The 22,319-nt window shown below is 33.7% G+C and overlaps 1 protein-coding gene across 3 annotated transcripts in view; it reads right to left on the reverse strand.

The window, feature by feature from the left end:
- The window catches only part of LOC136025423 (complexin-like), an 84,523-nt gene extending 62,204 nt beyond the window's left edge, over positions 1–22,319 (reverse strand). Inside the window, exons 1-2 of one of the 3 annotated variants that reach the window (XM_065701450.1) lie at positions 22,195–22,319; positions 203–289 (exon numbers count right to left, since the gene is read on the reverse strand). In XM_065701450.1, the coding sequence (XP_065557522.1) occupies positions 203–257 (55 nt within the window). In that variant the 5' untranslated portion in view covers positions 258–289; positions 22,195–22,319. Of the gene's footprint in view, positions 1–202; positions 290–1,419; positions 1,443–1,493; positions 1,603–22,194 lie in introns of those variants that run through there. The other 2 variants (XM_065701451.1, XM_065701452.1) reach the window with 2 other exon arrangements.

Here is a 22,319-nt window from a genome sequence, read left to right on the forward strand (position 1 = left end):
AGAATTAATTGATTTGAAAAAGAACACCAATATGCAAATTATTCGGAAAAATGTAAAAAAAACGGGAAAATTGTAAAATTCTTACGATTTTGGAAAGGGGCATGGGCCAAAATACCCTCAGCCGAAGCACGTTCTTGGTATGTGCTATTTTAGGTGAGCCTAGGAAAAAATGGCTTTAAATAAATTATGCTGCGACACTTACCCGTAACCGCACTCAATTGATTTCCCATCATTTGTTTCGCTATGAATGCAGCCATCTTTTAATCCTTTTTTTGTAGCTTAGCAACCACTGGAAAAAAATAGCCATTAGAAACAAAACTTGAGCACTCAAGCAGAAAATTGTAAAATTTGCAATAACCTAGGCTAGAGCATACTTTAACAACGAAAACTTAACGAGCGTTATCGCAGTATCTCATATAAAGGACTAAACATACTCGTAGTTAGTGTATGTTCGACTTACAGTCTAATAGCATAACGGACATACTTTTTCCGTAACCCTGTTTGAATAATAAGTATGGATATAATGTTTTAGTAAAATTTGAAATTAGGAGAATGACATTGCGGCAATACTACTTCGCACGTGCTTCATAATAGAAACTTTTGACTTGTACGCAAGGATAATAAATATCGTATACATAGATACATGTAAGTCCGATTTTTGGAGAGGAAGTATTCTCGGTCGGGGTGGGGAGGATGTCTTACAGAAAGATTTAAGGGAAATGGGAACTTCCTGGATGGCTGCAAAGAGGGAGGCGTTGAATAGATTGTGATGGAGGAGGACTGTGTGTAGCTGTGTTGGCCTTAGGCAGCTTAGTGCTGCAGTGAGTTATTAGCAGCAGCAGTAGTAGTAATAAAATAAAGAGTAAGAGTATTTTCGATTCTCGTGGAAATAATAGTTGGTGGAATGGCTTATTTTCACCAGGATTTAACTTGTGCTATAATATAACAAAGAATTATATATTCCTTCATAATTATGAATTATTATACATATCTGATTGGCTAGTTGGCAAGTTAAAATACATCCCCTCTCTTTTTGTACAGCCATGGAGTGAACGTTATCAACGAAGGCCTAATGACCAAGGTTTCAAGATTACTGTGTTCTAATTATTGTAATGAAGATCTTTGATTGGCTAGTCTGTGGTAAGCCCCCCTCACCAAAATAAAGAATAATAAATTGAACTTTGTTGCTGGCTATAACTATCTAAGATCTAAATATTGCTAGGAATAAAAATTTATGAGGAACTTAGGTAAATTTATTGTGGACGTGTCGGGAATTAACTAAAGTCTTGGTATTATTTAATTCTTGGTATTGGCTAAATCATTACTGAAACTTTTATTACAAAACTAACAACTCATTGCACCACCAAGCTAAATCTCTTCATTAGCTACATCTCAGTGTGGATGGACCTTAACACCTACTTGAAGATTTTGCCCACTTTTTTTTACATTGGCTCCTCCACATAGAAATTTAAACACTTATAAAAACACGGTACCAGTTCACCAAGTATTTAGTCCTATCCAAATACCACTAAGTTTTTAAGAGATTCAATAGTAGTAGGCAAGTTTGTTCGGATATTGGTCTATTTATCCACGCTAACTGATAAGCTATAGAGTCTTTTTCCTACAAAAATGTGCCAAAAACACGTTTAAAAAAGAAGGAAAACCCTACGTCACGAAACCGTCATCCATAATCACGGATACGTAAAAACCAGATATTCCGATAACAGCGATGTAACTGCTAGATTATCTGGATCCATAGAATTATCCAGATGGAACAGAAAAAAGAATTAAGGCTCAAATTCAGTAGTGTCGGATGAGGGGGGATTAGCATCTTCATATTTTGAAAAAAAATATATTTTAGAATTTTCTTTGAAATGAGTTTTTTTCTCGTATTTTCATAGAAAAAGTAAAAATAAAATATCCCCCCCGCCCTGATGTCGAAGAATATTCTTTTTCCCACATTTCCCTTAATTTCTGTGAACTGGGGGGGGGGAATTCAATTTAAGAGTTGAAAAATATATTATACACGTATGAAGTTCTTTAATAGGATTTTGAAATGCCTGTGCATTCTGGCTTTTAGAAACAGATTGAATTTTCATCATATTTTTTTATATATTTAATCTGAACAAAAAGAAATTTTGCAGTTTAAAATTAATATGTGCCATTATAACTTATAAGTTGTGATTATGTTACAATTTTTCTTGAAAAATCTTGTATAATTTTTGGTTTGAGGTTCTTTTTTGGGTTTCCCCGAAGCATTATGTTGTCTTGAATATTATTCTCCAAAGAAGAAGAAGAAAAAATACGGGGCTGTTCATAGCACTGCTAGCTTCATTTAAAAGGCAAGGCAATGCTGCTGGTAATAAATGGCCCGTAGACTAGCCTGGTACTAACACAATGATAAAATGGCTAACCTCAAATGAAAGCAAAGAGCGACGTTAAAACGAACAGAAAAGATTGCTTGCATATATGAGTAGAGGCTGTCCTCTTCTCAGTTCCCTGTGCTTTACGCTAAAGTTTGACTCTTTGTCTAAATTTAATTACAACGACTGCTCAAACACAAGGGCCGTTGAATTGAAATTTGAAGCATTTTTAAAGCACCATAAAACTTTAGTGTAAAGAGTGGGGGCTGAGGAGAGGACAGACGGAGTAATATCTGTTCGTTCTAAGTTTCGATATCACCCTTTGGTTTCATTTGAGAAAACTTTCTTTCTTTTCTTAATTTCTACTCTTTCTTCTATAGTATTCCGAGAGTTACCCTAAATATGAGAAGGGATACCAAGCCTAAAACCCAACTCTTTACGTCGAAATTTTACTTCTGTGCTCAGTGGTGACTGTGGCCTATCTTGTACCCGGGACAAAAATCTTGGTTGATCGCCCCCTCTCAGCCTCCCAAACATTAACAGGCAAAATTTTAATAAAATATTGATTTATTAACAAAATTTTCCATTTATTTAAACCCGACTTTTCTGACTTTATCCTATACAAAATTATTAATTATCATTACATCCTGTAAAATACGCACGGGTTTGAATGCAAAATATCACAAACAAAAATTGAAATTAATTAAATTTGGTTTTCCTACTTCTATTTTCAGGAATAGTGATGAAGATGAAGGAAAAAAGGAAATTTGGGATTACTTGTGTCCTCTACTCTATTAAAAAAAAAATAATAAAAAAATAAAAATTAAAATATGACTATAAACATTAGATTATCTATTTGAAATTTGCTCTCCTAGAATTTCTGCGCCTGGGGAGAGTGGGGTGTAGATGCAAATTGTAATGGTGGAGAAGTATGCTCGGCTGAGTTTGCCTTAGGTCGCTTGGTGCTGTAGTGAGTCGTTGAAGCATTAGCAGCAGTAGTAGTTGTTTAGTAGTAGTGATAGTAGTAGCAGTCTATTTGTATATTTTAGACTTTTTAAGTAATAAAATGAAATTTGGCCGTCTTTTTTCATCTCAAGACAAATACCTTATAGTCTCAAATGAGCCACATGCATCAGTTCGTCGATCTTTTCATAAGCTCGTTCACTGTTGAATGTACCGATGAATACAATAATTTCATACTGATACATGAAACAAAACAGTCTATGAGGTAGATCGATGTATATGATAGGTGTATGATTGTGTATACACTTATACACAAACCACATGTATCAGCATATTTGTCTCATAAAACCGGAGAGCGCAATAGATGTTTCAATGTGCATGATGAACGTATGCCAATACACGAATCAAATACATAAGAAAATCCGTCTTCTCATAAGCCAGATTACATGATAACCATACCCTTGTGGATGGTATATGAACGCTCATACACAAGCCACATGTGTCAACAGACATACACCTTATGTAATAATTGAAGATGTATAGATGCATGCTGATATATGTGCCACATGTACCAGACGACTACGCTCATAAACCGAGCTATACGAAAGAAGCATCAGTATATATTTTACGTATATACGGATACATGACTCACGTATATCACAAGATAATCGTATTAGTCTTATTCAGATAGATTTGTCGGTTTGTTGTGAGCTTGCCAAAACCAGTTGTGTCAATTCATGAATATTGAAGTGGCGAGGATCAAAAACCATTTTTCAAAATCTAGGGAGAGGAGGGGGCAAATGTGCTGTTTTACTTCAACTCTCTCAATAAAATATGAAGAGAATCTTATTTAAATGAAAATACCCCCAAAAAACTAATTGAAATCTAAGGGGTGGGTGGAATCTAGGGATAGCATATACCCGATGACGCCAATGGTCAAATCTCTTCATGTTCATAGACACTTCGGGAGTGCGTACCTGCCAAAGTCTATTCTAAATTAAAAAAAATCGACTAAACATAATCTTCTCATAATAGGCGGCTGTTGGTGGATATCTTATATTATGATCAGTTTTGATGATTACTACTTAGAATGTCTAATAAGTAATTTTCCCACCAATTGCGAATTCTCATTAACATCAAAATCTGATCGGGATAGCACTGAACGGTGACACACTTTTGGGCTAAGTGGAATAACGAAGGAGTGGCGAAAGTGGTACCAAATCACGAATGGGGTTTGAACTTGAACACAATAATCTAAGACATTGGCTGAAATCAAACAGATTATTTTTTAAAGCCGCCTATTTTGAATTTGCGAAGCTATGCGTTTATTAATTCAAAAACAACTTTCACATAAACAACTGGTTATATGCTTAACCCTAAAATTAATCTGACGACATATCATTTAATCAAGCAGATAAGAATATTAACAATTATTAAATACACTATTAACATAATAATTAATAAAATTATTAACTAGAACAATATTGACTAAGTTGATAGAAAAAATAAAAAAGTATTGTTCAAATCTTTAGATTTAATAAATTTAGATTTATATATTTTATATATATATATATATATATATATATATATATATATATATATATATATATATATATATATATATATATATATATATATATATATATATATATATATATAGAATAAATACTTGAAGTAGTACTTGAAGTAATACTTAAGTACAGTTTTTGCAAGTACTTGATATTTGATACTTAAGTAAGAATTTGGAAAGTACTTATTACTTGACATTTAAGTAAAAAAACAATGAGTACTTAATACTTGATACTTAAGTAAAAATTTAGAGTACTTGTTGCAGCACTGTTTTAAAGTACCCTGCCGTTCAAATCTTTAGATTTAATACTTAATAAAATAATGCAATTAAAAATATTCAATTCTATGCAAGGACTTGTTTTCAATATGTTTATTGTAATAAGACTGAATTATTGGTTTTTCGAAAGATTGATTTCTTTGAAGCCCCTCTTCTTTCAAGTATATCTGGGCTAAGATCTGAGTAGTCTCTGAACAATATTGACAAAAAGAAGAGACAGAAATATTTCCGATTATTCGAAGCGTCAAAAATAGTTGATAAAAACCGAGTTGAACTGTGAAAATGTTACAATATACATATTTTTTGTATAATAAAAATTACTTCCAGCATCGGTGTTACGAGGAATTCAAACGTATTAGGGAAGCTGTCAGGAAAATATTTCAGAACAGAGAAATTCGCAAAGAAAGAGGGGGCTTAAATTCATTAAAACCGAAATCGGATTTATATAAAATAAGAAGGGATTCTAGAGGGATAAAAAGAGATTACGGAGGGCATATACTCATTGGAACAATCTCCACGTACATACTAAGAACATCTATGGAACAGGCTGATGCGTAGAGGCGAGATCTATAGTTATTATTTTCGGTGAACTGTAACTAAAGGTACACAATTTTTAGCCACCGATTACCCTTTTTTTTTGTGTTCATTCCCCTTATTTCTGGTTTTTACAATGTATCTTGAGAAGGGAGTATTTTTTTTAATTTTTTTTTGTACCAAATTTATAATATAAATGTAAAATAGTTATTTTTTTTTTGCTCTGCTGTCGATACTACCGATGGCATTTAATGTTGGGGTTTTATGATCAAATTAAAATAGGTCCAATTAATGCTAAACGATTCATTGATGGATCTTAGAATAAAATTCCTTGGTGTGGAATCGATAACCAATTTGCTTTCCAGCCAAGCTGTAGAAACGACTTCCTTCCAAAATTCCAGAGGGTGTGTTTCAAGAAAATGATAAGCTTTGTCAATGAAACTGCATAAGCCTCTTTTCTTCTATAAGGGAAAAATTACCCCTCTGTTATGAAGATAGGGACTTAGAACCAAATTGAAAACGAAAGGAATAATACCTTATTGACTCAGAGAGAGTAATATTAATATTTTCGAAATAGACACTGAATGCATTCCTTGAAATATTTAGGAAGGAGTTAAAGTAATTCTGAAATCCTTGTGTTGTAAGTCTGCTTTATTGTTTCAGTACTATGGCACATGATCTTGAAAACTACACTCCTCAAATGACAATTTTTTCAAGAGGGAGAAAACAACTTTTGTTCATTCTGACATTTTTCCATTAGTGTATTTACTCAATAATTTATCAAGCGAGGAAGAGGTGGCGATGAAAAAAGGGAGGCATACAGCTTTGAATCCTCATTCCTGAAAAACGGAAGTATTGCCAAAAGTTACGCACTTTTTGGCTATTAACTGGTAATAATACCTACAAAAAGTGCTGATCAGAGTCGAAAAGCTAGTAGGTTATTTTCTTAGTTTTTTAAGAACTGAAATAAAAAAAAGAATGAGGCACCAATACTCCTGCAAAATTTTGACTGTAACCGCAGATCAGTCACTTAACAAGAGAGGTTAAGATGAGACTGGTCGTGCCTCCGAAAACATGGATGTCTTACCGATCGTTCTTGAAATTTTCCATATTTTCCGCCTCCATTTACAATAAAAATTGGAGGGTATGTGTCCTTGAACCGTAAACTAAATAAAACAATCCAAAAGTTCGTTTATTAATGCAGAACAATCCAAAATATTGGTTTTTAAGTAAAAGACGTTTTTATCAATGTCATCTTCTGATCTACCTGTTATCAAAAGTTGAGACTTTTCTCTCAGGGCTATGTGTTTTGAGCCTCAAAGGTGCTAATTTTTAAAGTTTTTCTAAAATGTACGTTGCTAAATTATTTAAAATAAGCGTTTATGTTTAATTTGCTGTTATTCAGATTTGATTAAGACAAGCAAAGTAGAGATAAATAGAAAGAAGTTATGAAAAACCTGAATGTGAGGAATTTTATTCATTAAATAAAAAAAGAAGCCAAATTCTTAAAATAAACGCAAAAATACTCACTTATAGGTAATCCTGTGCAGTTAATAGCACGCACAAAAATCCCTAACATGTATTGGTGAAATTGAAAGTATGAAGTTCCCTGGGTTTAACTAGGACCTCATGCAAAAATTCTCGGAAAAAATCTCTGGAGCAAATTATCGAGTCTTTTGCTACTGCAACTACTAAGAATTTATTGCAATACGAAACCGCCTAAGCCCATCTATTCTGTAAAACCTTAACTTTTTACCCCCTCCACGGAATTCCAATTTTCTCTCTTCGTAAAGTCTCTTCTCCATTCGTTGACGATCCGTTCTCAGTTTGAACCTCAGATGAATGGAAAAAAAAATCTCCGACAACCTATCAACTTTCATGCATAGAACATGGCTTAGCCACCCTCGCTTTTCTTCACTAAAACCTTAGAAAGCGGGATTAAACCAAATGCTTCATTCACATATTGTTTTATGTATAGCCTGCCAAACAAGTACTTGAAACTATACCAAAACGATTCCTCTAATAAATCATTTAACATATCTTTCTTGTCCTCATCATTCCGTCCTCATTATTCTGGCATACTTGATTCCAGGAAAAGACCGAATGAATTCTCATACACACGTGTAGATAACACACGGAGGTGAGAAATATATTAAGACTGACGTTAAGGCCAAGAACGTCTTTAAAGAATTTATCTTTCTCCATTAGGAACATTAATTTTTTCTAACAGTGAAGTTGAAAACTACACGTGACCTGTTTACTTCAAAATGGTTTCATCCTCTTCTCATGTAAACTCTTTTCTAAAAAAAACTATCAAACTAACAGAAGAACAATTTTTTACAACAAACACTTTAGCTTGACATGGCCTTTGCAGCACATCAAGTATATTATTTGCTTAAGCTTATTAAAGAAAAAAACAGAAACTGTGCAATTCGTTCTTTTATTTCAATACGCCGCTTGGGTTTTCAGGTGAACTACCTGAAAATAGCATATCTAACACACGTTCGAACCCTATTATTCCCCTTCTGGGTGTCTCTGATTCATAATACTATTGCTGCTATTATCATTTCAGTGCAGTACTAGGTCGATTGAGGCCAGCTGCACGAGCTTTCAACGCCAATCTATTTAAAGCCCTCCCAAGAAGTCCCAATTTCCTTTATATCCTTTCTAAAGATCTCTTCCGACCCTATTGAAGAACGATCTGCCTTTCGTTTGGCCCGAAATGGTTGGCCGAAAGGTGATCTTTGGCAGTTCGACAAGGTTTATCCACAGAGCCTGTCCTATCCATCTCAACCTTTCTCTCATTATAGCCCTAAAAAGTGGAATAGGACCACTTAAATAATACTTTGAGCAGTGATCAGCGGAGTGACTCAAGGAAAGAGTAGTTAAAAGTATCGTAGGAGAAAATTTTACTGACACTAAACCTGCTCTTCATTATTATCCATTATTTCATTATATTCATTATTGTTTCATCTTAATACAGAATTAAATAAAAAAAACTAGTTTTTTTTAACTGAAAGTAAGGAGCGACATTAAAACTTAAAACGAACAGAAATTACTCCGTATATGAAATGGGTTGTCCCCTCCGCAGTCCCTCGCTCTTTACGCTAAAGTTTTTAATTGTTTTAAAAAGTAGAATTGTGGCAAAGAGTCAAACTTTAGCGTAAAGAGCGAGGGACTGCGGAGGGGACAACCCATTTCATATACGGAGTAATTTCTGTTCGTTTTAAGTTTTAATGTCGCTCCTTACTTTCAGTTAAAAAAAACTAGTTTTTTTTATTTAATTTCTGAACGTTTTTGAATTAATGCATGTTTGATTTTGGCTCTCCGCACAAAAATTATTGAAATGAAATTAGTATATTAATTTTTTTTTGGCTAAAACGTCTGTACACTTCCCAATAACCATTACTATATGTAAACACTGGTCAAAGTTTGTAACTTGCAGCCCCTCCCCCAGGAATTGTGGGGGAGTAAGTCATTCCCAAAGACATAGTTATTATGGTTTTCGACTATGCGGAACAAAATGGCTATCTTAAAATTTTAATCTGTTGACTTTTGGAAAAAAATTAGCGTGGGAGGGGGCCTATTTGCCCTCCAATTTTTTTATCACTTAAAAGGGCACTAGAACTTTTCATTTCCGTAAGAATGAGCCCTTTTGCGACACTCTAAGACCACCTGGTCGATACGATGACCCCTGGGGAAAAGAAAAAAACAACAACAAACAAACAAATAAACACGCACCCGTGATTTGTCTTCTGGCAAAAAATATGAAATTCCACATTTTTTTAGATAGGAGCTTGAAATTTTTTCTATAGAGTTCTCTGATATGCCGAATGCGATATTGTGATTTTCGTTAAGATTCTATGACCTTTAGGGGATGTTTCCCCCTTTTTTCCAAAATAGGGCAAATTTTCTCAGGCTCGTAACTTTTGATGACAAAGACTAAATTAATTGGAACTTATATATTTAGAATCAGCGTGAAAATTCGATTCTTTTGATGTATCTTTTAGCATCAAAATTCCGTTTTTTAGAGTTCCGTTTACTATTGAGCCGGGTCGCCCCTTACTACAGTTCTTTACCACGAACTGTTTGAAAAGAAAATAATTCGGTATTTCGGGGCTTCTGACATTATTACTCCTTTGCGGAAGTTAGGCTCAAAATTGAAAAATGATTATATTTTTTCTCTGGGCCCCTTCCACCTCTTAGTTCGTTTATTTTCCCGTTAGTTTTCACCTGTTTTCGCTTTATAGTTGTGTTATCTCTTAGCAGTTCTTTCGTTAGTTGAGTTGTGGTTGTGGTATATATGTTTTATCGCTCGTATAGTTGTGTTATTTTCAAATTATACTCCATAATAGAGAGGCTCCGAACACCCAGCATTGTATATTAAGCTCTGAATTTGACGTTTTTTTTCTAACGTGACCAGATTCGTCCTGCGCCCTTTTCATTGAATTTTTTCCCACATGGCATATTTCTCCAAGGAAAGATCCTCCCACATAGCCCCCTCCCTCAACCCTACCCCCAAAACCAAAAAAATCCCCCTGAAAACGTCTGTACACTTCCCAATAACCATTATTATATGTAAAAACTGGTTGAAGTTTGTAACTTGCAGCCCCTCCCCCAGGAACTGTGGGGGAGTAAGTCACCCCCAAATACATAGTTATTATGATTTTCGACTATGCTGAACAAAATGGCTATCTCAAAATTTTGATCCGTTGACTTTGGGAAAAAATGAGCGTGGGAGGGGGCCTAGATGCCCTCCAATTTTTTTGGTCACTTAAAAAGGGCACTAGAACTTTTCATTTCCGTTAGAATGAGCCCTCTTGCGACATTCTAGGACCACCTGGTCGATACGATGACCCCTGGGAAAAAAAAAACAAACAAACAAATAAACACGCACCCGTGATTTGTCTTCTGGCAAAAAATGCAAAATTCCACATTTTAGTAGATAGGAGCTTGAAACTTCTACAGTAGGGTTCTCTGATACGCTGAATCTGATGGTGTCATTTTCGTTAAGATCCTACGACTTTTAGGGGGTGTTTCCCCCTATTTTCCTAAATAAGGCAAATTTTCCCAGGCTCGTAACTTTTGATGGGTAAGACTAAACTTGATGAAACTTATATATTTAAAATCAGCATTAAAATGCGATTCTTTTGATGTAGCTATTGATATCAAAATTCAATTTTTTAGAGTTTTGGTTACTATTGAGCCGGATCGCTCCTTACTACAGTTCGTTACCACGAACTGTTTGAAAAGTCCAAAAGATGGCCTCAAGAAGAGTTTTTACAGTCGACTTGAAAGAATTGTTTGCCAAGTCTTCAAACCTTGTCTACGAAAGCAGGGCAGCCATTTAGGGACAACTGGGGAGAAAGGGCGCTACATCTCCTGCTATTTTCACAAAAAAAGAAAAAAGATAACGTTTACAAGAGAGATAGCAAAGTCAGTCATGAGATATCTCTTGGACAATTGGCAGAAATTGTTCAATTTTCAAGAAGATTTAAGGACTCATCATGTTATGCATGATAAGATCTTGATGAATAAAAAATTATATTAAATGTTATGTTCGTGGTATTTTATTTTTGGGAGGTGGAGATAAAAGTAATATCCATTAAAGTAATTTGAAAAGGATGCAATGAATCTTGCTCTAAAATTCCTTCCAAAGTCAGTATATAAGATAGTAGCTCAACAAACAAATTTTTACCTACTCCATCTACTGTGTAAAGTCCGACAAATAAAGCTTTGATTATCTCTCTATTTGATATTTGTATCAAATTTCAATCGTAAAATAAATAATATCATCCAAGTTACTTATTCAAAAGCTTACTGAATATTGTTTCATCATTTGCTTATGGTTTTATCCACCTAAAAGCTGATACAAAGGAAGTCACTTACCGCATAAAATGTTTATATAGCTAATTTCTAGAATTGCCTCAGAATTAGCTCCAATTTGCTTTGAGTAATTCAATAGTTCAGCCATAAAATATCTCATATCTTGTTACAATAATCTTTTTGACGTCTTAGAAACACAAAACACGCAATCTGTAATGTTAGACATGCACTTGAACGTTATTTAGAACTGAGGGATTTTTCCTTCTTTTCTTTATTTACCTGCATACAGACTATTTTAAAAAAATAAGGATTATAGTAAAAAAGATATGAAACAATTTGTCAAGCAAAAAAAAAAAACTTCAGCCAGTCATCCCCCATCCTCAGCTCAGGATCCTTGATGATACATGGCTTCTAAGCGATCAATACTGTGAATTAAAAAAAAAAAATTTAACTAAAAGTAAGGAGCGACCCTAAAACTTAAATAGAACATAAATTATTCCGTAGATGAAAGGGTCTGTCCCCTCCTCAACGCCCCACTCTTTACACTAATGTTTGACTCTTTGTCCCAACTCTACTTTATAAAATACAAAAAAAACTTCAGCTAAAAGAGTGGGGCTTTGAGAAGGGGACAGCCCCTTTCATATACGAAATACCTTCTGTTCTATTTAAGTTTTAATGTTGCTCCTTACTTTTTGTTAAAAAACTTGTTTTTTTATTTAATTTATGGATGTTTTGGAATTAATACAGATTTTAAATATGGCTCATCGAGCAAGAATGATTAAAACGAAATTTGCATATTAATTTTATTTTTTTTTAATTAATAATAACCTTATAATAATCTAAGTTAATTTTTTGAACCAGTTGTTTAAGCATGACTCCTGAATCATAAAAGCTGTTTAATTAGAATAATAACCTCTTTCAAAAGTTAAAAAAGAAACTTTAGCATGAGAGCAAACTGTGGAGGAGAGGCAACGCATCTCTTATACGCATCGCTTATTTTCTGTTCGTTTTAAATTTCTACGTTGCTTCTTATGTTCAGTTGAAAAAAACTTGTTTTTTATTTAATTGCTGGTTGTTTTTTGAATAAGGTCAGAAAAACCAGCTCCCCCTCCATGGAAAATTTCTCCATGGAAAGATTCTTCCACGTAACCTAAATTAACGATTCTGCGGAACTAATTTTCTAAGGCATAGGAACAAAACGGCCAAAGAGGTTGAAAACTTTTTTATGAAAATGAAAGTCACAAGCTGAGCAATTCTTAAATGACTGAAATGAATGATAGACAAGATGTTTAAAATATACATGCAATAGTTTATGTTTGTTTTAAGTTTTAATGTTATTTTTTACTTTCAGTTGGAAAAAAACTTGTTTTTTTTTTAATTTAATAACAACCAAAAGCCGAAGACTTACAATATCTTTGGTCTATTCTCACATAAAAATCATAGTTATGAAGCTACTTAAGGTAAAATTAAATGCTGAGTTTGGCCGGAAAATAACACAAGCCATTGCTTATATTGGCCATTATTTAGCATAATTCGAAATTTAGCGTAAAGAGCCAGGTATTGACCAGGGGGTGAAATTCCTCATCTACGAAATATGAAGGGGTCGCCGCCTCGTCAATACCTTGCTCTTTACGCTAAAGTTCGACTTTTGTTCCGATTCTTTAAGAATGACCTCTGGATCACAAAGGCCGTTCAATTAGAATAATGTATTTTATAATTAGCATAAAAGAAAATATTTAAAATTAACATACAAATTTTATTCTTTTGATGTATCTATTAGTATCAAAATGTCGTTTTTTTTTTAGTTTCTATTACAATTGAGCCAGGTCGCTCCTTACTTACATTCAGTTACCTTGAACAGTTTGACAATTTATAGCTAAACCAACATCGATTGGCAATTTTTGGCTAATAAAAATACCTTTAAGTAGTGGTGAATAATAAAAGGTAAGAGTGAAAACTGCCACTACCGTTGAAAAAAACTTTACTCTTATTTATGGCAAAGAAGGGGGAAAACTGAATAGAGGTAAAGAATAAAAAAAAAGTGGCCAAAAATGCCACTAGCATAGAAAAAAATCACTTACTCTTGTCTATGGTAAAAAATAAGTAAGAGTGAAGAATAAATGGTAACAGCAAAAGCTGCCGTAGGTGTTGAACAAAAAACTTTACTATTGTATAAGAGAGCAAAACGGCGATAAAACAGCGATCAAAAAGTAGCTAATTTCGTTTTTCTTTTTCTTTAGCGTCTCTGCCTTTTTTTTCTCATCTTATTATGTTTGTTTTCTTGCACGTATTAACGGATCAATCTATTCTTTTTTCTCTATTGACACAAGCTTCCGGATATGAAGCTGAAATATTCGTACTTTTATTGTTATTTATAGGAAAAAAATCTCAACGTTCCATGTCCTCCTAGTTTTACTGGGTATTATATTTTCATTTTATTCCAATTATGAATGGAAAGGCAGTTGCGTCTAAGAAATAATACATCAATATTGCAGTTATTATTAAAATAACTATTGCAATATTGTAATATTTTTTCATACAAATTCAGGTCGGAGTTTTGATTTCCACCATCATGAATTCTAGTAATTAAGGATTTTTTTTTTCGAGGATGTTATTTTACTCGGCACAGCTTTGGCAAATTCTACACAACGCTGAGGTGTCTGAGGCCAACACATTCCCTCTATCTCAAAACCTGTTTAAAGTGTATATAGTTTTCATTTCAAAATAATTACGCGGAATACATTTTTTTTTACCCTCGTCTCATTCTAACCTTAGTTTCAAACTATCATCTTCCTTCCTTTACAGATTATTCAGTCAAAGTTCTACTTTAAGAATACAGTCTATACAAATATTGATGACATGACAATAAGTCACAAAAATGTAGGGGTTTGGGAGTGAGCAAGGATTTTTCTAATTTTTAAAATGAAGATATTTAAAAGTTATTTTTAAATCAAGGGGTAATAGCGTTTTTTAATAGTAATAATAAAAAAATAACTTTTTCATTTTGTGGGAGAAAATTGCTCTCCCTCCCAGACCATTCGGCAAATATCTTTCAGAAAAAATTCATGCTAATCAAGCTACTTTTTAATAGTGTACATGAAAAGTTGTTATAATTTATCTTTATTTAGCTATATCTAGAATATAAAATCTCTCAAATAGCTCCCTTGGTGACAATGTTTGAACTTTTATAATAATCAAACAGTTCGTGGTAGCGAACTGTAGTAAGGAGCGACCGGGCTCAATAGTAACCAAAACTCTAAAATATGGAATTTTAACACCTATAGCTACATCAAAAGAATCGCATTTTAATGCTGATTTTAAATATATAATTTGTCATCAAGTTTAGTCTTACCCATCAAAAGTTATGATCCTGAAAAAATTTGCCTGATTTTAGAAAATAGGGAGAAACACCCCCAAAAGTCATGGAACCTTAACGAAAATCACACCACCAGATTCAGCGTATCAGAGAATCCTATGGTAGAAGTTTCAAGCTCCTATCTATAAAAATGTGGAATTTTGTATTTTTTGCCAGAAGGCAGATCACGGATGCATGTTTATTTGTTTGTTTTTTCTTTTTTTTTCCCAGGGGTGATCGTATCGACCCAGTGGTCCTAGAATGTTGCAAGAGGGCTCATTCTAACAAAAATGAGTCTTTTTAAGTGACCAAAAAAATTGTAGGGCACCTAGGCCCCCTCCCACGCTAATTATTTTCCCAAAGTAAACGGATCAAAATTCTGAGATAGCCATTTTATTCAGCGTAGTCGAAAAACTTTATAACTATGTCCTTGGGGACGATTTACTGCCCCACAGTTCCCATGGGAGGGGCTACAAGTTACAAACTTTGACCAATGCTTACATATAGTAATGGTTATTGGGAAGTGTATCGACGTTTTCAGGGAGATTTTTTGGTAGGGAGAGGGGCTGAGAAGAGGGGGATATGTTGGAGGAACTTTCCATCGAGGAATTTGTCATGGAGGAAGAAAATTTCCATAAAGAGAGCGCAGGATTTTCTAGCATTATTTAAAAATAAACAATGAAAAAATAAATATGAAAAAGTTTTTTCAACTGGAAGTAAGGAGCAGCATTAAAACTTAAAACGAACAGAAATTATTACGCATATGCTGGGCTCACCTCCTCCTAATACCTCGCTCTTTACTCTAAAGTATGTTTAGTAATTTCAACTATTTATTCTACGGCTTTTGTGATTCAGGGGTCATTCTTAATGAATTGGGACAAAATTTAAGCTTTAATGTAAAGAGCGGGTACTGACGAGAGGGTGAACCCTCTCATATATGTAATAGAAACATGAGAATACGAAAGTCCGTTACGTAAGCTAATTTATAAGTTACGTGTGTCTTTTACTAATAAAAACACTTGTAAAAAATTTAAAGTTCTAGTTGCCTTTTTAAGAAACCAAAAACTCGGAGGGCAACTAGGCTTCCTCCTCGGCTCTTTTTTTCTCAAAATCATTCGATCAAAACTATGAGAAAGCCATTTAGCCAAAAAAAAAAAATAATAAATATGCATATTTCGTTCCTCTGTGGACAGCCAAAATCAAAACCTGCATTTGATTCAAAAACGTTCTGAAATTAAACAAAAAAGAAAACATTTTTTTTTAACTGAAAGTAAGGAGCGACATTAAAACTTAAAACGAACAGAAACTACTTCGTCTATGAAAGGGGCTGCTTCCTCGTCAACGCCCCGCTCTTTACAATTTTTTAAGTTTTAATGTTTTAAGTTTTAATGACGCTCCTTACTTTCAGTTAAAAAAAAACTTGTTGTTTTTATTTAATTAAATAAAAAAACATGTTTTTTCTTAACTGAAAGTAAGGAGCAACAGTAAAACTTAAAAGAACAGAAATTACTCCGTGTATGAAAGGGGTTTTTCCCTCCTCAACGCCCCGCTCTTTACTCTAAAGTTTGATTCTTTCTCTCAACTCTACTTTTTAAAACAGTAAAAAACTTTAGCGAAAAGAGCGGGGCGTTGAGGAGGGAACAGCACCTTCCACATACGGAGAAATCTCTGTTCGTTTTAAGTTTTAATGTCACTCCTTACTTTCATTAAATAAAAAAAATAAGTTTTTTTAAATGAAAAAGTAAGGAGCAACATTAAAACTTAAAACGAACAGAAATTACTCTGTATATGAAAGGGGCTTTTCCTCCTCAACACCTCACTCATACGTTAAAGTTTGAGTCTTTCTCTTAACTCTATTTTAAAACAGTGAGAAACTTTAGCGTAAAGAGCGGGGCGTTGAGGAGGAAAAGCTCCTTTCATACACAGAGTAATTTCTGTTCGTTTTAAGTTTTAATATTGCTCCTTACTTTCATTTAAAAAAACTTGTTTTTTTAAATAAAATTTCTGGACGTTTTTGAATTAATGCATGTTTTGATCTTGGCTCTCCGCACATAAATAATTAAAAGGAAATTTGCATATTAATTAATTGCAAATTAATCGGAAGATTTTGAGAAAAAAGGAGCGAGGGAGGAGGTGAAGTTGCCCTCCAAGTTTTTGATTACTTGAAAAAGCAACTAGAACTTTTAATTTTTCACAAACGTTTTCATTGGTAAAAAATATGCTTAAGTTACGAATTATCTTACGTAACGAACTTCTATATTCGAATGTTTGTATTGCATAAATTAGGAGGTTCAACCCTCGTCGATACCTCGCTCTTTACACTAAAGCTTAGATTTTGTCCCAATCCCTTAAGAATGACCTCTGAATCACAAAGGCCGTAGAATAAATAGTTGAAATTACTAAAAATACTTTAGCGTAAAGAGTGAGGTATAAAGAGGAGGTAAACCCCTCATATGCGTAACAATTTTTGTTCGTTTTAAGCTTTAATGCTGCTCCTTACTTTCAGTAGAAAAAGCTTTTCATATTTTTTTTCATTATTTTTTTCAAATAATGCTAGAAAATCCTGCGCCCCCTTCATTGAAATTCTCTTCCCCCATGAGAAGTTTCTCCATGGGAATAGCCTCCCACGTAGCCCACGGAGGGGGCCTGGGTTCCCTCCAATTTTTTGGTCACTTAAAAAGGGCACTAGAACTTTTAATTTCCGTTAGAATCAGCCCTCTCGCGACATTCTAGGACCACTCTGTCGATACGATCACCCCTGGGAAAAAAACCCAAAAAAAACAACAAAAAAACAAACAAATAAACACGCATCCGTGATCTGTCTTCTGGCAAAAAATGTGAAATTCCACATGTTTGTAGATAGGAGCTCTACAATAAGGCTCTCTGATACGCTGAATCTGAGGGTGTGATTGTATGATTTTTCATACAATCAGTATGAAAAATACACACATACTAGTGTGCATACAAATATAACTTTTAGGGGGTGTTTCCCCCTATTTTCTAAAGTGGGGCAAATTTTCTCAGGCTCGTAACTTTTGATGGATATAACTGATCTCGATGAAACTTATATATTTAAAATCAGCATTAAAATGCGATTCTTTTGATGTAACTATTGGTATCGAAATTCTATTTTTAGAGCTTCGGTTACAATTGAGCCGGGTCGCTCCTTACTACAGTTCGTTACCACGAATTGTTTGATTAAAAAAACTTGTTTTTTATTTTATTTCTGAACGTCTTAGAATTAATGCATGTTTTGATTTTGGGTCTTTGCACATGAATAATTCAAACGAAATTTGTATAATTAATTTGTTTTTGCTAAATGACTTTCTCTTAGCTTTGATCGGGCGATTTTGAGAAAAAAGGATGGGAGAGGAGGCATAGTAGCCCTTAAATCTCTTGGTTACTTAAAAGGGCAACTATAACGTTTAATTTATTACGAACGTTTTCATTAGTAAAAAATATACGTAACTTACGAATTAACTTATTTAACGAACTTCTATATTCGTACATTTTTATTACGTACTTGAGGAGGCTTGTCCCCTCGTCAATACCTCGCTCATTACACTAAAGTTTAAATTTTCTCCCAATTCTTTAAGAATGACCCCTGAATCACAAAGGCCGTAGAATAAACAGTTGAAATTAATCAAATCACTTTAGCGTAGAGAGCGGGGTATTTAGGAGGTTTGATAGTGTTAAAAGGAATCACTACTCAGATACCTATCAAATATCTTGTTGAAGAAGATAATCAATCTTACATAACAGCTAGCAACGATATACAGACGAGAAATGAGTAGAAGCCATAATAAGTTTTGAAAGACAAAAAATGGAAGGCTTTTAATATTCTTAATTGATTAGATGTTAATAAAAAGGGTATAAAAACTTTATTTATTGTAATTTTTAAAACACTTCAATTAAGTTATAGAAACCTTCTAGTAATAGTTTCAGGGATGTGTAGTAGGTATTCATAAGACTTACAGGTTGATACATTTATTGTTCCAAAGCACGATCAGTGTGCATTACCCTCTCCCTGTAACAGTATGTTATACATACAGTTAGGTATGAGGTTTAAAGTGGAATCATCAAAGAATTTTTGATATCTGATCGGATGCAATAGAGTTACTTCCATAATTTTTTTTTAGCAAAAAGATAAGTATGGATTTTTACTAGCTCGCTTAACCAAGGGTAATGGTAAATGTTAATGATGATTCCTATTGTGTTTTTTTTACTCTTATCCATGCTCTAGCCTATTTTGAACTTATGGGGCAAATAACATTATGTGAAGGAAACAAAGCAGATGTTCGGAGGTTTCAGCACTTCTAAACCCAGCCTATCTTCCGTAATACAATGTCCGTGTTCGTGTAAATATGATAGAAGGCACAAACAGTCAAGGAGACATCAATATGGAAATTTTAGCCTGTTTTGCTTTACAGCCCCAGCACTAGAAGCAGGGTTACCAACTTGCACACTTTTCGCGTGAAATGTATTATTTTTTTTTACCTCAAAGGGGATACGAAAAAGTGAAAATCACTGTTTTTAGGTTAATTTTTCATTTTCTTTAAAGTCAGGAGTTATCATATTTGTCAAAAGTGCACGTAACCCGACGAACAATGTTGCCAAATTGCACTTTTTTTGTGTGAAACGCACTCTACTTTACCTTAGAGGAAGCGTAGTGTAGATTTTTTTTTTACTTACATTCTTTTTAAGCCAAATTCACTCTTTTTTGGCCTTGTTTTGCACTCTTTTTAGACGCCAGCAATTGGCAACCCGGACTAGAAGGCTTCAAAGTTTCATTGTTCAGGGGTTTCTACAGGTCACAAGGAGTGATCTGTGAGCAAGATTCGTAAAGATTGTCGATCCTCAGGGAGGATTATATGTTTCTGGAAATTACAGGGAAATTCGTCTGAATACAAACGTTGTGGAGTGCACTGAAGTAGTTTATTAATTATTTGTAAAGTGTTTATATTACAATAACTTGGTTATAGACTTAGATTAACATTGTTGCTAATATTAAATATATAGAAACAATTAAGTGTTATATTTTGCGGCAAAGTAAACTTCACCTTGTTTCGTACAGGTTGACCCCCGAAAAAGCAGAGGTAATTTTTTAACAATCCAGCAAAACCTTAAAAGGAAAAAAAACCCATTCATATTGATTGAATTCCTGAAATTGAGCCATCTTAATTGGATAGATAGTCTTTATTTTTGATATTGTCTGTATGTATACAGATAAAAAGACTAGTTATGCAGATAATTCTTGGGTTGTTTTATTGGACTATTAAAACGTCATCTTTTTTCAGCCTTTATATGCTGTAATTTTATATTCTGCTAAGTTTTATGTTGTGATGCTAAGCATTAAAGCATTAACTTGTATACATTGTACATCCAAGACTAAAAACGATGATTAAGCATTAGGAAACTTAGAATAAACTTGGTTTTAAAAACTCGCATTTTGAGACTGTCTTTAACGATTGTTTCATTAGTTTTTTTTTCTAATTCTCTTTGAGAAAAACAATTTTACAAATTCCCAGGGGTTGTTAACTATGGCATTTATTTTATGGTAAAAAAACAAATGAAAGTGTTGCTCCCGCAATGCCACTGTAAGATAAGCAAATCAAAGGTTGCAGAAATACTTGATGTTGCCCTAGCAACATAAATCCAGTTGTGTTTTCATACAAAAACAATGCAAATGATGTATTTTCATTTTGGAAATCATCCAAAATGAATGCTTTGATCTCTGATGGTCATTAGTGTCAACGAGTCAATAGTTATACTACGCTAAAATCGTTGAAATTCAAACTATTTAAAATCCATAGTCAGCAAGGAAACTTATTAAAAAATGGGTTTTATTTATGATCTTTGTCCTGGAACTAATTTCATAGGTCTGTTAGTTTTTCAATTATAAAACCTAACTATCTTAAAGCTACGGGTCTTTTGTATTCACGCTCCTTTAACAATAGGTTCCAATATCAAATAATAGGTCCTAAATAACGTTTAGTTTTTTGTTGCTCAAGTGATTATATTTGCATATTTTGTAGTAGCATCTAATCTGAACTATTTAAAAATAAACTGTTTGTATTTTAATTTATAGGGTATTGAATTTTCAGCTGTTTTGAGTCCAATTGATGTGTATAACCTGAAGAGAGGTCAAATAGTTTGGACATACTACAAGGACCAGGAACGTATACTGGGGGCAGTATTTTAAGCAAAGGGATCAAAGCTAAGATGAAACAGACAATCCATAAAAAATCCAAATTAAGGGGGAATTGACTCAAAACTTGATATTTCATACTGGATTATAGGATCAACTGTAGCTTTGGAGGACGGGCCCCATTACTTACGGATTTTCTTGGGATCTAAGAATTATAATTCCTAAGAATCAACTTTACGATCTATCCCATAAGGGGAAAGAGAAAACCAAAATATTAGCAACATATTATTAGCAACATATTAGCAACAGCAGCGTCAGTTTTAGTAGTAGTAGCATCATTAGCAGTAATAGTAGTGGCTGCAGCAGCAGCCGCAGTAGTAGTAGCAGTAGTAGCAATAGTTGTAGTAGCAGTAGAAGTAGTAACAATATTAGTAGTACTAGTGGCACTACTAGTAGTATCAGTTGTAAAAGCATTCCAATTAGTCGGAGACGTTGCAGTATTAGTAGCATTCCTTTTGAATGACTCCACCCATTTATATCCAATTAGTTTTTATTAAAGTCTAGATGTTCGTCATCTAGTTTTAATTCGTAATTCTAATTTGCTTCTAATTACCGTTTCGGAAAATAGTTCTACTTCCTAGGAATATGAAACAACTTTTTCAAACTGATGAGAGAGACATTCCATTGTAATGAATCAAAATGGGGGGGGGGGGGGGGCTATATCATGCCATTACGGCACAAATCTACTCTGACTACGATGTTGATATTTGGTAAAGATAATATTTTCTTGCATCTAACGCCTTTCCTTCATTTTAAACTCCAAGTCCAGAATCCTGAATGTTTCATATTTAAAACAAATGAGTAGGTACAATCTAAACAGGAATTAGTTTATAGAATCTCGCAAGTCACAATTTAATAGGAAAGGCGTAAATTACTGTCAATTGGAAGGGACAACAACAAAGACACACCTAAAGCGTACATTCAGTTCAACCGAATTGAACTGTTTTAGTGATAAAAATTAGAAGAAAAAAAATTCAAGGTACCAAATCAATACCATAAAAACGGGCTAATTATGATTTTATTCTGGGTTACTGGATTTTACTCTGCTACCCAAATAAAGGTTTTGTTTTAGAATAAATGTAACATGGTTTTCACTTACCCTTAATTCGTCAAGTTTCTCCTTATTCTCTTCTATAACTGATGCTGAGACACTTTCACAACCAACTCACTAGAGCCAAGTGACGCGATGCTCGAAAGCTTGCCTAGTTCCATAGTCAGAGATTC

Source organism: Artemia franciscana, chromosome 3 (assembly GCF_032884065.1).
Source record: "Artemia franciscana chromosome 3, ASM3288406v1, whole genome shotgun sequence".
NCBI classification, from domain to species: Eukaryota; Metazoa; Arthropoda; class Branchiopoda; order Anostraca; family Artemiidae; genus Artemia; species Artemia franciscana.